Source organism: Xyrauchen texanus, chromosome 35 (genome assembly GCF_025860055.1).
Source record: "Xyrauchen texanus isolate HMW12.3.18 chromosome 35, RBS_HiC_50CHRs, whole genome shotgun sequence".
In the NCBI taxonomy this organism is placed as follows: Eukaryota; Metazoa; Chordata; class Actinopteri; order Cypriniformes; family Catostomidae; genus Xyrauchen; species Xyrauchen texanus.
In genome coordinates this window covers 12,403,484-12,420,317 of record NC_068310.1, presented here as the reverse complement: position 1 = coordinate 12,420,317, position 16,834 = coordinate 12,403,484, and the positions used below count along the sequence as shown (strand labels likewise).

Sequence of the window (16,834 nt, the reverse complement as noted above, 5' to 3'; positions counted from 1 at the left end):
TTATGCCTTTGTCTTTCTGCATGATTTCCAAATATCTGATTTATCTCAGAGTTGTTTTATGATATCCCAATGGAAAAAATAAAAGGGAAAAATACTCACAGTACCAAGGCAGCTGAAAAATTGGGTGGAGAATTGTGTCCTACTGTATTAGAGTATTACGCAATTAGCTTTGCAACATGCTAATGCGTCTCCTGTATGCTTCGTGTGAGGAACGCTATCATAGATATCTATACTTAGATAGCTTATTAGCAGCTGTTCCTATGGACTGTGATACATCGGCGCTTCCACCATCTTGGAAAAGTCAAGAGCCATCTGTCAAAACGTGCAATTAAATTGACAGATATGGTCTGCAACAATCTGTCTTCTCCAGCCAATTTTCAGATTATCTTATTTTTCATAAACATTGAGCAGTATTTTAGATTATATATAAATTCCTGACTTCACTTCTAAAACTGCAAATAAAGTATTCTACAAATGAATATATCTTGACAAACATACTGAAAAATTAACACCCAGTCAGTCAATTCATTATATGATGAACTGTTTCTGCAGTTTATGCAGCAGTCTGAGGCTTCTTCTCCATTCACTTGCATTCAAACAGTCCTCCTTGTTGACCGTTCCAAGATACATAGCTACAAAGTAGGCAGAAGACAGAAAATTAGCCATCTAGGTTTTGGAACAGAGAGAGTAAAGGTATGTCAATCTAAAATCCCATTGTTTGCATTCCCTCTTTAGAAAATGAGTTTAGCTTAGGTGGGCATCCAACTTTACATACTCATCAACATTAGGTTCTTTTATTGGTCTAAATGGACAGCCCACATCACAATATGACACAGGAACCATCATACTTTAAAATGCTATTTGACGACATCATCTTTCTTATCTACTAATTAAACAAGATATTGGTAGGGGAGACCGGGGAATGTTGAAACTCATTTGGTTTAATGTTGGGAACTCAGTTTCTAAAACTTTCAATTAATATTCCTGTTTTGTCTGCTACAAAATAGTTTTTACAAAATCTACTAAATCATCACCTTATCACTTAACAAATGTAGGCATTTTCACTGTCCCATTTTATGCAGTCTTTGTGGGTCCTATAGAAGTAGATTTGAAAGTAGACTTACAAACTTTCGCATCTTGTCAGCCCGTTTGTTTATTCTCCCATCGTTCACTCACACTTATGCCATCTTAAAATGTCTTTCTTCTATGAACACAAAGATATTTTGATGTAGATATAATGTGAATTTATCCATACAGTGCATGTCAATTGTCTCCAACATTTCCAAGCTCCAAAAAGAATATAAAGGCACCATAAAGGTAATCCATATGATTCAAGTTGTTTAATCCATGTCTTCACTATTTTTGAGCGCAAGATTTGTGTTACAACTCACCTCGTGCTACAACAATCACCAGTTTCCACTATTTCTTCTATGCTTTTCAGTTGACATAGTGTACATTTTTTAGTTCATCAGAAAAATAAATAAAAGTGAGGCGGTAACTCTCCTTTGTTCTTGCAGTGTCCAGCGAACAAGCCTTGCCATCTCAGGAGTGGTTGGTGGGGATGATGTGTGCAGTGGCTATACTAACTCTATTAGTCCTTATTGGCTGTTTTGTGCTCAGGAACAAAGGTGGCAAGTATGCAGGTAAGACACAAATCCCTTTTAAGGTCACTATGAGCTCCCACAGCTACAGTATGTGTAGTTGAAGGGAAGAAATCTTAGCATGGTGCTTTTGTTTAGCTCTTCTGTCGCACCATCCTACAGTGCTTATTATTAATTGAGTCACACAGAAATCCTTAGCTTTCTAACCCTGTAATCACCTTAGCTTTCATATCTAATACAAATACAAAACATACAGGGCCCTATTTTAAGAGTGCTAGCGATAAGCGCTATGACATAAGTCATAGAGCAAAGTCAATAGGCATGGCCATGACATTTCAGTATTTTTGTGCAAGCATGCGCCAAGTCTAGGCACAATGCAATGCACTAATGGGCTGGGTCTGTTATGTTTATTCTGTTTTGTTCTTGAGTTCATGTCTTTTATTTTGAAAATCTAGTTTCTGTTGTCATGTCATGTGATTTCTTGTTCCATCATGTGATCTTGTCATGTGTTTCGCCTGTTCATGTGTCTTGTTTTCATTGGTCCATTGTTTGATTACTTTGTTATCAGTTCTAGTTTGTCATTGGTTTAGTTTAATAGTCTTGTTATTTTGTTTATAGTTCTGTCTGTTTGTTGGTTGTCTTGTTACCCATGTTTGTGTATTTAAGCCCTCCATGTTTGCCATTGTCTCTTGTGCAGTATTGTAAATGTAACTTTGTTATTTTGTTCTTGTCAAGCCAAGTCAATTTTAGTCAAGTCAAGTCAAGTCAAGTTTTGTTTATGTCATGTCATGTCATGTCATGTCATGTCATGTCATGTCATGTCATGTCAAGTCAAGTCGTTCTTGTTTATTTTTTGTTTTATTCACGTTTATAGTTATGGTTTCTGGTTATCAGGATTTATAGTAAACTGCACTTGTGTTCATCACATCATCAACGTTATCATCATCATCTTTGTCATTACCAGTGTAAGCATCATTACAGGGTCAAGTTCAATTTAATTCGGAGGTTCTTCTCTGGTTATTGAACCAACTGCATCCCATGATATAGTTCATTCCCTCAAGCAAATATAATTAAATGTATTAATGTTCTTCCAGTGCAGTGCACTCTAGTTGGAAAACCACAGTATTGTCACCCATGTTAGCATGGTCAATTTTACAAATTTGCTTACATTTAATTAGTGATCTAGAAATGTTTCTTATTTATGTTACAGCATAATTTTTCACAAAACTTCCCGTTTAAACTTCCACCATCTAAATACAACCAAACAGCTCTGTCTCAGTATGACTTCAGATATTTCATGTAAAAAGGTGATTAGCTGTGAATCCCCATTTGTTTGTAAAGGGACCAGTCTAATTTTCATAACCCTTTGAGGCTCTCTTATTATGTTATTCACTTCTGTATTTGTAAAAATAATTTTAATAATTTAGAAATAGCTTTACAGCATTAAAAAAAATGTTTTTGAAGGGCACGTAATGAAGAATTCTTGCATGCTGAAAAATGCATAAGAACTTATGGGCCGTTTAAAGGTGAAACACCTGCATAAAACACCTTTTATACAGTACTGTAAGCAATACAGTAATTAAAACACATTACAAGCTGGAAAAAAAGACAAGGTTTTTTCAAGACATTGCCCAGTTTGTCATTATATGTCTGTAGTTTGTTACACAAAGCAGTTGATCTAAATGGCAGTCATCGTCCTTGATGCGCACTCACACAATAAAACACTTTCCTCTTTAAAATGATATCAAGGTGGGTGATTTCAAAGATTTTAGAGGCTACTTAAAAAGCATCTGAGAAAAAACAGTGAACAAAGCACTCTCCTTGAAGTCTTTATAATCTTTTCAAATTTTTCTTTGCAGTGAAGGAAAAAGAGGAATCTCCCGCTGATCCAGAATCTCTAGCCATGAGCGAAGAAACTCCTTGTCAATACAGGTCAGAGTCTTGCTAGTTCTGTTTTAGATCTTGACACAAGATCTTCATCTCAGTGAGTTCCCATAAATGTGTCCCTTAATGTCTCTTCTGCAAACAAACCTTACATGCATGACATTTGCTCTGAGCCACACAGAGAGTTCTGTTTAGTCTACACACTCAGGTGAAGCTGTTGTTTAGTTCACCAGACTGATTTTTGGTGTAGTAGTGTATGTTTGTATTTCAACTTGTAAACTATTGGTAAAATGTATGTAGTTGTGTTATATATAGTGAACATAATGTGATTGTAGGCTATTTAGGGGTTGATGAATTTAGACGGGAACCGTTAACATGCCCGTCTTCTAACACCAATATATTTAAGGGTATTTGGTATGCTAAATTTAGAAGGGAATTTAGGGTCTCGAAATATGTGAGCTATGTACTAAATTAAACTGTCCTTATTGTACATTATTATATATATATTGTTATAATGGAATTAGTCACGTTCGACATACATTATAAATTAGATAAATGACAAATAAATTTGTCTGAATAAATTCTCCACCATTAAAATCGTAATACAATGTCTCGTTGTATCCGCTCACAATTTCTACTGTAAGGAATTAGCTTTAATAAGTGAATTATGACCAATTCACTTATTGGAGTGATATTATTCTCATGGCTTATTGAAAATAATATCACACGTGTTTAGGTACAGCTTTGAAGTGAAATCTTTTAGAAACAGAGATGATATTATTTATCAAACTATAACACAGTAATTCATCTTTGAATACAGACAAAATGTATTGCTATTCTAAACATAAATCTTCTCTAACACATATATACATGAGACAGGTTGGTGAAAAGAGTGACAAAATGTGAACTAAATGATCAATACAATGAAAATGAACTTTATGCCTTAAGAACCATTTAACCTTATTTGAGTCTACATAGATTTTGCTATCGGATTAGACAAAGTATTTAACTAATATACCAGCACTTTGAGCACAATATTGGATATGTACTTGCATGTCTTTGTGGTGTTTCCTTGCATTCTTTGTGTTGCTTGGTTCTTGGCTCTTGGTCAAAAGTTTGTTCCGTCGATGTTTTGGACCTCTGTAATATCGGAGTTATTGTCTTTATGAATGATGAGGTTGGCTTTGAAATGAGGCCTTCTCATGGGTGTGTAAACCATAGAGAGTTAGAGGCTTCCTCGGGACTTTGAACCCTGAGCTTCCATGGACCTCACATGGCATGGATCTGGTTCCGACGAGATCCAGAGAACACCACGAGGGAAGAGTCAGAGCGAAGTCTGAACAGTCAGATGAGCAGGAGAGAGCAGACGAGAGATGAGCTTAAAGAGGTACATCAGGCTATAATCATTCATTTGTCAGTTACACAAGTTACCACAGTTCAAAGCAATTGTCAGATTTACCTAGCAAGCTTAGGTATTGTATAAATTGTGGATTTAAATGCATTTTAGGAGGTTAAATCGGTAAAGTACTGTGACTTTGTGTGAGATGTTTCTGGATTAAACCAGAACCTTTTTAAGATGCTGATTGCTGAACCATGATCACAATGTCATATGATCTGATGAGTCTAAGTGTAGCAAACTGGTTTATATCGGAGGACAGAATCTTGTGAGTCCCGAGTCGCTTGGGAACTCCAATAATGTGTGTTCTGTCTTTTATTGCTTTGACCTTTGAATTTAGGGCCTCTTTGCAGAGAAGTTTTCAAGTCATGTGGGATCTAGACAAGTCTGTTTGTTACGTTGTGGAATTCCAGGATTAAGATTGGGTTTTTCATAGATTCAAATCATGTTTTCAATTCTTCTGCATGTATAATACTACATGATTTACACAAGAAGGACATGTTCCTGGAGGAATGTTGTTCTTTGAACATCAGATGGCAATGATTGGTTGGCAAGGTGCTGGTCTTTGAACAAGACAGTGTGCTGATCCAGAAACATGTCCAAACTGTATAAATTACAATTTAACTTGATCATTTACTCTTCCACATGCTGTTTCAAACATGTATGACCTTCTTCTGTTGAATACAAGAGGAGACATTTTGAAGAATGTCCATGCATATCTTTTCCATACAATGAAAGCATACAATGACTACAGGCTATAAAGCTCTACAGGACAAAAAAGCACCATTAAAGTGGTACTAACTATTTGTGCACTATATCTATATGTCTATAAGTCTACTGAAACTGTATCAAAGCTTGATGTAAGAAAGAGACATTTAAGTTTCCTTTGCCGCAGCTCTCAAATCTCATTTACGTTCATGTGTTTTCAAATACAGAATGCTGTGGGAATATCAATGTCAATGAGCATGTTTACATGTACATACTTACAACAGTTATGCTTTGTGGTCATGTAAATTCCCTAAGCAGTTTGTCTTTATTGGGTTAGGTTCATAAACTGTTTATACGTGTTGATTTTTGCCCATTAACCCGATTTCGCATTGCATGTAAACACGTGTTTAGATTTTGATATCAAAAACAGAGAAAAGCCTGATGACTTCAAATATTATGTAAATGTGTTTTTCTTGCATCGTCAGATTATTTTAGTAAGCTGATTTGTGGTGTATATTAGCCTATTGGTGTGCATGTAAATGCACTCAGTGATGCAGAACACCATAAGCTCTCACATTACTGATCACAACACAGCAATTGTATATATGTGTAGGGCTGGAAAAAAAAAAATATTTTCAGATTAATCGCGATTTTCATTTGAACAACCCAATATTAATTCTTAAAATCCCAAGATATACTTAAAATTTTACTCTAGGAGTTGGAACCCTCTACAATGAGATATAACATATCAATGCAATTTCAGGCCATCATAGTGATAATTTGGAGATTTTTAAAAGGTTAAATGTGACAAATGATATAATTATAAAATCAACATTTTCACAAAGTTAGAAGGTCCCCTGTCTAATTAACAGTGTTAATTGTTGAGAGAGAATTTCTTTCACATGTAAGCATAATTAATATTATAACTGAAACATACCCAAATGATTTGGAATCGAATTTAGTCAATTACAAAAGAAATGATCCGCTCTCCTTTTTTGAACTTTTTTTTCCATTTTATGTTTTCACCATTCAGCAGAAACAGGACAAGCGTTTCGGCCTCATCAAACATCTTAAAGGAATATTTTGGGTTCAATACAAATCAAGCTCAATCGACAGCATTTGTGGCATTATGTTGATTACCACAACAATTAATTTCAACGCATCATTTCTTTTATGTAAAAGCAAAAATCTGGGTTACAGTGAGGCTCTTACAATGGAAGTGAATGAAAAAGTTTTGAAGGGTAAAATGCAGAAATTTGAAGCTTATTTTATAAAAATACTTGCATTAATTCTTCTGTTAAAACTTTTGTATTATTTGAGCTGTAAAATTTGTTCAATTGACAGTAATTTTAGGGTTTGTTGACATTACATCATTGTGGCAATAAGTTGTAAAATTGGCTCTAACGTTAAAACACTAAAATCATGTATACACATATATTGTTTATGTCTTGTAGCATGTGTGCGCTTCCTGGAAGCTTTGGAAATGGCTCACAAAAACCTAGCTAGCTAACATTGTCCACTCCTAGATAGAAAAAAGCTCAGAAGTTAATCAACAGCCAATATTTGCTAAGCTAGCAAGCAAATTAAACATACAAACAAATTGACATAATGATAAATATGACAATCCACATTTTGTTTTTATTATTCCTGACATGTTTTCACTGGTTATCAAGTTCAATGTGAGTATGTTGGCTGCTACACTGAGCCATGCTGTACACGTGCATGGTTAAATGTTAACCATGCACGTGTACATAAAACAACATTACAAATTGGTAAATGTCTAAATCTATAATACACTATAAAAAATAATCAATATGTATTACAGATAGCTATTTTTTCCTCTCACATACATTGCTCATGCTTCACATCTTTTCCGGGCGGAAAATAACGGCGGTTCTGAAGCAGCACATTCAGTTAAGCAGCAGGGCAAGCAATTGATTTTTACCAATCACAATGATTCCAGTCACAACGTGAAAGGTAAAATTAGGACTGGATCAAATATGTGGATTCTTGATGTGACCAACAGGCAACTAGTGCCATTCATGAGTCCATATCACCACTTACAACCAATCGAACTGAATCAAAATGAGAATTGAATTGAGAGCTTGTAAAATCTATATCAATACCCAGTCCTATGTGGAAGTCTCGATGATATTTGAGAACTACAGTAGAGGGGAAGTTTAACAGGGAATAAAGATTTTTTTTAAACTTTTCCTCATGCAAATAAACATGGAATGACATGAGGGTGAGTAAATGATCATTTTAAATAGAATTCCTATTTTTTTCTCCTGAATTTTTCATGTTTACATTGTAGAGCTTGCTGAACAGAAGCTAGTGTATGTATTATTCTCTTTTGCAATCATCATGGTTTTAAATCCTTAATAAGGCTCTACACAAAGCAGTGATATCATAATGCACAGATGGCACTAGTGTTTGATAGTTTATAACCATGTGCCCTTAAAAACAAATCTTTCGATGTATTTTGAGAGCTCTTTAATCATCACGGCTCAGTGCTACTCTCAACACAACCTGATCCTTCTCATTTTTAGATCACATAAATAAACCTGGGAGAAAACAGACCAGAGGCGAGAAGGAAGTGAGGGCATGTGAGAATAACTTGTATACTTGCATACAGAGCAGCTTGGATCCGCAAATGTGCTTCCATCTCATTACACTTAGACACAGAGATCCCTGTTTTATACCTCCCTCAGGAAAGAAAGGCAGCCTCAGCAGAGGCTGGGAGTCTGATCTGTACTCTCACCTTTTTTGGGGAGTTACAGCACATTACAGTGCCAGACACACTCAGACATCTGCTAACAGAAAAAAAGATAGTGTGTCCCACACCAGCTGTGGTGTATGACGGTTGCCTCAGAGGATTTCAAAACGTCATTACACTGGCAAACTGAAAAAGGCCACTGATTTATTTAACTTTGGGGAATAAAAGAGCTGTTCCATCATGTTACACCATTAATATAATTTGTGTGATGTATTGAAATATAGAATGCATTTAATTCTTGTATACCAAGGTTATATGACATTTTTGTAAATATAATTTTTTAATAGATATAATAATTTAAAACAAATTGTTCCTTCCATTGTCCTAATGGGACAATTTTAGGAATTTCTGGATGGTAAACAGCTTTAAATATTTTTAAGTACATCTATGAATGAAATTGTATCTAAACATATTACAGATTTTCCCATACTATTATCTAGCTTCCCAACCTGTTTCATTGGGTATGGCATCTTTCCCACAAATTGCATAATTTCCTCTCCAACGGGATTTGTGCACACATATACATGTGCACACACACACACACACACACACACACACATGTTGTGTTTCCATGTTTTATGGGGACTTTCCATAGACATAATGTTTTTTATACTGTACAAACTTTATATTCTATCCCCTAAACCTAACCCTACCCCTAAACCTAACCCTCACAGAAAACTTTCTGCATTTTTACATTTTCAAAAAACATAATTTAGTATGATTTATAAGCTGTTTTCCTCATGGGGACCGACAAAATGTCCCCACAAGGTCAAACATTTCGTGTTTTACTATCCTTATGGGGACATTTGGTCCCCACAAAGTGATAAATACACGCTCACACACACAGAGTATTTTTTTTACAATTTTGAACAGGTAAAATGTTCCATTAAAGATGTAGACAAATTTACTAGCATGATGTTAAATGAAAAGGTAAAAGACCTATTGCATATATTTTTCTCCTAAAGCATTAGAATGCAGAAATATCTATTACAGCACCTTCCTAAACCCCTTTTAACACGGCATCAAATAGTTCCCACATTAGTGGGAATGAATGGATTTGTTGCAATGGACTTGCAAAGTGGGCCTATTCTGACTGCAGAAAAATCAATAGAGATTCATTTGTAAAATAGGCATATACTAAAATTATATCACTAAAATGTACACTGTTGATTTTCTACAAGCAGAATAAATCAGAAAATGTTATAATATAGTTAAAATATTATAACTTGCCTAAAGTAATTTAAATACATTTAAATTGAGACATCCTTGGCCAATGATTGCCAAGTTTTAAACTTATTTTAAACTTAAACATCTAAAAAAATATATTTAAAAGTTATGTTCCACCATTAATATTCAGTATGTAACTTTTTACAGTATCCTTATATTGTCACAGGTGTGATAAGAGACCGTCTGAAAAGTCCACCTTCCCTAACACCAACCCAATCCCCACCCACCAACAACTTTAGAGATAGTGTCCTTTGTTCTACAGCTCCAAAAGTGGCAAACCTATACATAACGGTCAAACATCCAAAAATTCAGATGCCTGATATATACAATATGCACAATAACACATAACTACATTTTAAGACTTCAAACAGGACAGACAACAGTATTTTGCTGTGTGAACATAGCTCTCAATGTTTCTGAAAGATGAAGCAGCACAGTTTCCAGTGTGAAATGTTGTCCTCTGTTCAGCAGGACAATTATTGCAAAAAAAATAAAGAGGGCAAATGTCAGTTTACCCAATAAATATTCTGTCTGGTTTTATTTTATCGGTATCGAAGACATTGTGGTGTCTCATAGTAATTGGGAGTTTACAAGGTGACCCCCTGTCTTCTCATAGACACCTGCTCACTGGCAGTGTGCTTGCTTGTAAATTGGCAACTAAATTTGGTTTGTACCGTCATTCCTTATGGACTAAAGTAACCTGACAGGCTGTTTGTCTACAGCCACAAATAGCATCTCTAAAGTCACTCCTCTCATTGGCTGGTGTGACCAGTGCTCTGCAATTTTCCCTCTCTCTACTTCTGAGAACATTTTCAATTGCCATCAGCCCTTGAAGCCCTAGCAATTAACAGAAAGCAGTGATTGCATCCTTACCTGTACACCCCTCCTTCCTCATGCTGTCTGCCTTTCTCTACTAGTCTCATCTTCTCACTCACAATGTGAATTTGACTCATTTTGCTTGGTGTTTGACAGTGATGAGAAACCTCTGAAGAGCAGCCGGCAATTGCTTGTGGGAGACTTCAAAGAGGATGATAGCAGTGAGGACAGCTCTGTAATATCAGAAGATGAGGACTGTGAGTTCAATGACGATGGCTCGTTCATCGGCGAGTACTCAGATTACACACGTAGGGGGTCCACGGAGGTGAACGGACACACCTCAGTGACTGCTTAAGATTGTGGTTCATTCTTATGGACTTAAAACATTTTGACAGAAAAATTCAAATGTGTGTGGTGCACCATGAATGTGCCTGTTTTTTAAGAGTTTGCTGTTGCATGAAGGGCCACCTCTTTACATTGTTATTATGGAAGTTGATGACAGGTTAAAGAAAAAGCTCAATTCTGTCATGTACTTAGCCTCATGTAATTCCAAACCTTTCTTTCATGGAACACAAAAAGAGATATTAGATATTAGCTGAATATTTTCATGCAATGAAAGTGAATGGTGACCAGTGGGTGTCAAGCTCCACAAATGACAAAAAGCTATATGCATGTGCCATGTACGTTTTTTAGAGTCATACAATAGCTTTGTGTGAGGAATTTTTTTTTTTATTTGTTGAAATTTATGTCACTAAGTTACAGCCATCATACCTCACTCATTTTTGAGTATATTCAAATATGGCATGTCAAAACAAACATGTCATGCTCGTTTTGACAACAATAATGCCAAAGGTAAATCACACTGGTATGGAATAACATGAGGGTGTGACAATAATAAAAAAATGTTTATCCCTTTCATAGAGGTTATTTTTTTGTTTTATAAAACATAATTGGCAGGCTTGTCCAACAAATCAAACAAGCACACAGAAATGACTGGTTTGTGCACCTTAGAATTGATGTGGATTGCAAGGTTAGATTAGGTAACATTTTTACTTTTCCTGCTGAAGAAAAATAAATAATTCACGGCCTGTCACAAGATAGATGTCTTGACAGCACAATTTTCGGTTACATGTTAGCGTGTGTGGGCAATCATGTAACCTATCTGCACACCTCTCAGCAAGATGTTGACACAGAAACAAAACAATTATGTTCAGACTCATCTATATATACTAGAGAACATATTTCTGTTTAACCATACATTTGATTAAAACTGACATGCTATGGCACAAAAAAATTTTTATGGAAAAGGTCAACATTGAATGGTTTGGTCTATATCTTTGTCCTTTGCACTAATAGGAAAAATTTTCAAATGTGTTCCACAACTGATACGAGTAGAGCACATAAACTGCAATTTTAATCTTTTTTGCTTTTTAAAAAAAAACAATTAGAAAAACGATTAAATTATGATATAGCTCATCTGCAGTGTACAGTACAGTTATACAGTTCTTAGATTTTTTTTAAATTTTATTTTGTTTCCCCTTCCAAACTATGATTTTGATAATTTAACAACAAGAAGAGTTTGTCTATCGCAATGCATTAAAATCCAAAAATGCAACACTCCACTTAATGTATTTATTATTACTGTTTAAAGATAAACCCTTCTGCTAATAAAAGAGATTATTTTTTTGTAAGATTTTATATACAAATATTAATTTTATTTCTAAAAATTATTCCACTGTAGACGTAGTTTCTGATTATTTAAAAAATGCTCTACAATTGCACTGTAAATACAGTAGATAACAGCTTTGTTTTTATTTCTCTTTTTGCTTGTGTTTTGTTCATTAAATTCTGCCTGAAAATTTTATTGTTTTAACTAAATGTGATTTTATCATAGAATATTCTGACCAAAATATTCATTCGCATAGTATTACAAGTTCTTTGCAGAAATGAGGAACATGTTTACTCCCAATGCATTTTGTATTCATTCACAATAGCGCAGTAAAATGTTGACTGTCAAGACATGTTTTGTTGCACCAAACTTTTACATTTTCACCACAGAAACATATAGGACAATAAAAGACTATTAAACAGTTTTGTATCAATCCTATAAAATAGGATTCTCTATTGAGTCTGTTTTTATATGACATGTTCTAGTCTAACCATCCAGTGAAAAACAGTAAAGATACAAACATTTATTTTCTTAATCTGGGTTTTCAGTAAAAAAAAAAAAAGATTAATAGAGATTAGTTTGTTTATAGAATACTTGAGATGTAATAAAATGCCAAATGTGTTTGAAATTAATATAAATTGGTTTACTTTTTTCTGAGTAAGCATCATTTACATTTTTTACTCAAAAAGGCATCTTGCTGTCTCAAAATTATTTGCATTAGTTGACAAATTGTGCCCATTAACTATATTATATTGTGCTCCATATCTACACGATTTCACTTTAAACTTCCTTGGTGCCTTTTAACCCAGACGGAGCCTTTTACCCTAATTAGTTTTTTATTTGTACTGAATTTTAATCAAAACAACCTTTTGTTATTATTTATTTTCACACAAATGATGTTGCTCCATCAATATTCAATAAAAATACTGTTTTTGGACCTTGATACATTTGTGATCAGAAAGAAAAATCTAAATTTTCTTTAGTGGTGACTTTAGCCCATACCTGTCAACACTCCCGATTTAAACAGGTTTCTCTTGCTGTGCTCCCGATTTAAAATTTCTTCCGATAAACTCACGATTTTCCACATCTACACTTTGTATATGGGATCATCCGTATTTAAGTATGAAATGATGCGTCCCGTATCAAATCAATACGGGTGTTGTCCCGTTACAGATGGCGACAGGTGGTTCCATATGGTAAGGGTTCCTCTGAAAATTCCAAACATTGTGCTGAAATGTGCTTTTACTGTGGAGGGTGTGGTAAGGCACCGTCTGAAAGTCCACATTGTGCTAAAACAGTGGATTTTTTTAAATTGAAAAACATCTAGGTTACTATTGTAATCCCTGTTCCCTGACGTAGGGAACGAGATGTTGTGTCATATGAAGCGACACTAGAGGTCTTTCTTGAATGCCTCGGTTACCTCTGAACTTGAGAAAAGGCCAATGAGAAATTGGCAGACAGAATTTGCATGTCCCTCCCCTGGACATACGGGTATAAAAGGAGGGAATCTTGCTATCTGTCCATTCAGGCTTTGCACTGAGGAGCCGAGAATGAGGTTCGGCCATTAGTGGCTCGGTACAGAGTCCTGGCCAGGGGGACACAACATCTCGTTCCATAAAAAAAAGGGGGGGTTACTATAGTAACCTAGATGTTCCCCATCTGTTGTTCACTCAATGTTGTGTCGAATGAAGCGACACTAGGGGTCCCTATTCAATCAAGCCGTGCGCCTAACCATGTACGTGAACTGCTGACGCAGGTGCGGACTGGTAATTACGTGCCAAAGCAGCTGGCTGCGTCAGGCTGCACGTACCCTTCCCCAACACCCCATATAATGTCAAAAACTTTTTAGGTTCCCGGGGGGGAACAAGCGATGTGCCAAGCATGGGAGCAGGCCGCACCAGCTGCGCCTTTTCTCTTTCTATGTTTCTCGCATAGAGTTAAAGCAGCTGGGGCTATTTAACGCTATAACACGCATTGGGGAAGGTGTTCTTTTCCAACTCCTATTCTTTCAGGGGGAAAAGACACCACAGAGACCACATCCTGCCCAGGATGGGGGGAGGTTAAATGTGGTGAATACGTTACATGGGTTTTCAGGCCACCTGTGGAAGTGGCGCAATGGTAGATCCTACCTAGCGAGGGAGGAGTTGGTACAAACACACTGACCGGGGGGCAGAGGGGACTGCCCAAGGGAGACGCAGGTCCGCTGGCAGGGGGACCGTATCACAGAAAATACACACAGGGGGATTAATCCGTGATGGCCAAACCCTGTGGAGCACCTATTCCAGTACAGGGTAGTTAGTACCCGTAGTGGGTCTGGTTGGGAATTCCTCTGCTGAATTCGAGGACCAGAGGACTGGGGAGGAAAGACATCCAGAGAGCGTGAGTTTAGTGGACTCTCCTGGGAGAAAGAAAACATTATGATCCCCTCAGTTGAGGGGAAGGGTGCTATGTGCAAGCAGAACACCTGGTCAGTCATTCCACATTACCGAGTTCTATGTGCTCGGACCTGAGATAATACGGGATGAAACCGACTCAACCAAGAGATTGTAGAATCTTGTAAAGGTATTTACAAGATGCCCAGCCCGTTGCTCTGCAGATGTCTGCTAGGGAGGTGCCAATGGCCAGTGCCCATGAGGATGCCACACTTCTCGTCGAGTGTGCTCAAACCCGCAAGGGGGCGGGAATGGCCTGGGTCTGATAATCCAAAGTGATGGCGTTGACGGCCCAGTGGTCTAGCCTCTGTTTGGAGACAGCGTTCCCTTTCCACTGTCCACCAAAGCAGACAAAGAGCTACTCAGAAGATCTAAAGCTCTGCATGTGGTCCACATAGGTACGCAAAGCACGCACCAGACACAGCAACGTAAAGGCTGGGTCTGCCTCCTCCCGGGACTGACACTTCAGAGTGTAAAGCTGCCTGGTAGAAGGACCTCTGGCTTGGTTGATTGTGTCTATGACAGCAGGTGGTAGGTCACTTAGATCTTCTGCATCCTGTCCAGGGGCCAGAGGTCTGGGCTCGGATGCTAAAGGGTGCCCCGTCCCTGAGAAAGGAGGTCCTCCCTCAGGGGAATTCGCCAGGGATGCGCTGTCGCAAGGAGCGTGAGATCCGACAACCAAGTCTGCGTGGGCCAATAGAGTGACTTGTTCCACGTCCTCCCTTACCTTGCACAGCACCTTTGCAAGTAGGCTCACTGGGGGAAATGCGTACTTGCGCAGCCCCTGGGGCCAGCTGTGTGTCAATTTGGCGGGACAGCGCGTCTGTCCCAAGGGGAGCCTCTGCTAGGGTTTACAAAAGCAGGCAGTGGGAGGTCTCATGGAAAGCGAAAAGATCTACCTGTGCTTTGCCGAACTGCTCCCAAATCAGCTGGACCACCTGGGTGTGGAGCCTCCACTCTCTGCTGAGTGTGCCCTGTTGTGCCAGCGCTTCCACTGCCATGATGCGGTTGCCCGGGATATGAGTGGCATGCAGCTACCTGAGTCTGACTCCAAAGGAGGAGATGGCGGGCGAGTTGTGACATGTGACGAGAGCGCACGCCAGCTTGGCAATATATGTACGCTATCGAGGTGGTGCTGTCTGAATGGATCAAGACATGCTTGTCCCGAAGTAGCGGAAGAAACTCTAGGCAGTTGATGGGCCAACCCAGCTGGGGCCCTGTCCAGGAGCCAGCGGCTGCTTGCCCGTTGCACACAGCGCACCAACCCTGTTTCAAGTTGTCTGTGGTGATCAGAACACATTGGGACACCTGCTTTAGGGGGACTCCTGTCCGCAGAAAACAAAGGTCTGTCCAGGGGTTGAAACTCTGGTAGCAGCAGGGGGTGATGAACACACGATATGTGCCGCAGCACCATGCCCATCTTGGGACTCGAGTCAGAAGCCAGTGCTAAAGCGGTCTCATATGCATCCACCCCATCGGTGCGACCGCCGTGGAGGATGCCATATGCCCCAGGAAACTCTGGAATTGTTTTAGAGGAACCGCAGTAACTAGCTTGAACAAAGTGAGGTATTTCAGCACCGACTGCGTGCACTCATTGGTGAGGCATGCTATCTTTGAGACTGAGTCTAACTCCATGCCGAGAAAAGAGATGCTTTGAAACAGGACAAGCTTGCTCTTTTCCCAGTTGACCTGAAGCCCTAGGATGAGGCTAGGATGAGCCAGTCGTCGAGGTAGTAGAGTATGCGGATGCCCACTTCCCTTAGGGCAAGAGCTGCCTCTGCGACCTCAAAAAGACGTGAGGGGACAGGCCGAAGGGGAGGACCTTGTACTGATATGCCTGGCCAACGAACATGAACCGTAGGAAAGGTCAATGTCGAGGCAAGATAGAGATGTGGAAGTACGCGTACTTCAGGTCAAGGATTGGTTCGCGTACTACTGCTGCGAACCAATCCTTATGCGTGAGCATCTTGAACAGGAGTTTGTGTAAGGCTTCGCAGGTCCAGGATCTTTTTTGGGCACACATAGAAACTGTAGAAACCCTTCTTCATCTTGGCTGGAGGGACAGGCTCTATCACTTCTTTGAGTAAAAGGGTTGTGATCTTCGCACATAGGGTGCTGGCAGTTAAAGTGGATACCGCCGAAAGGGGGCGGGGACGTGGCGAAATGAATCGCGTTGCCATGTCGTATGGTCCTGGCCAACCAACGCAACTGGTTGGGAAGTGAAAGCCAAGTGTCCAAGCTCCGCGTGAGGGGCAGTAAGGAGACTATTGTTTTCAATATACCTGGCGGGGCTTCGCAGTGGAGAGGAGCAGGTATTGTTGCGTT

At 38.5% G+C, this 16,834-nt stretch overlaps 1 protein-coding gene across 2 annotated transcripts in view; it reads left to right on the top strand.

The window, feature by feature from the left end:
• Positions 1-11,728, top strand: part of LOC127628645 (neural cell adhesion molecule L1-like protein) — a 77,839-nt gene extending 66,111 nt beyond the window's left edge. For both annotated transcript variants that reach the window (XM_052105412.1, XM_052105411.1), the window contains exons 24-26: positions 1,518-1,643; positions 3,461-3,533; positions 10,565-11,728. In XM_052105412.1, the coding sequence (XP_051961372.1) occupies positions 1,518-1,643; positions 3,461-3,533; positions 10,565-10,763 (398 nt within the window). In that variant the 3' untranslated portion in view covers positions 10,764-11,728. The remainder of the gene's footprint in view (positions 1-1,517; positions 1,644-3,460; positions 3,534-10,564) is intronic.
• The last annotated feature ends 5,106 nt before the right edge of the window (positions 11,729-16,834 follow it).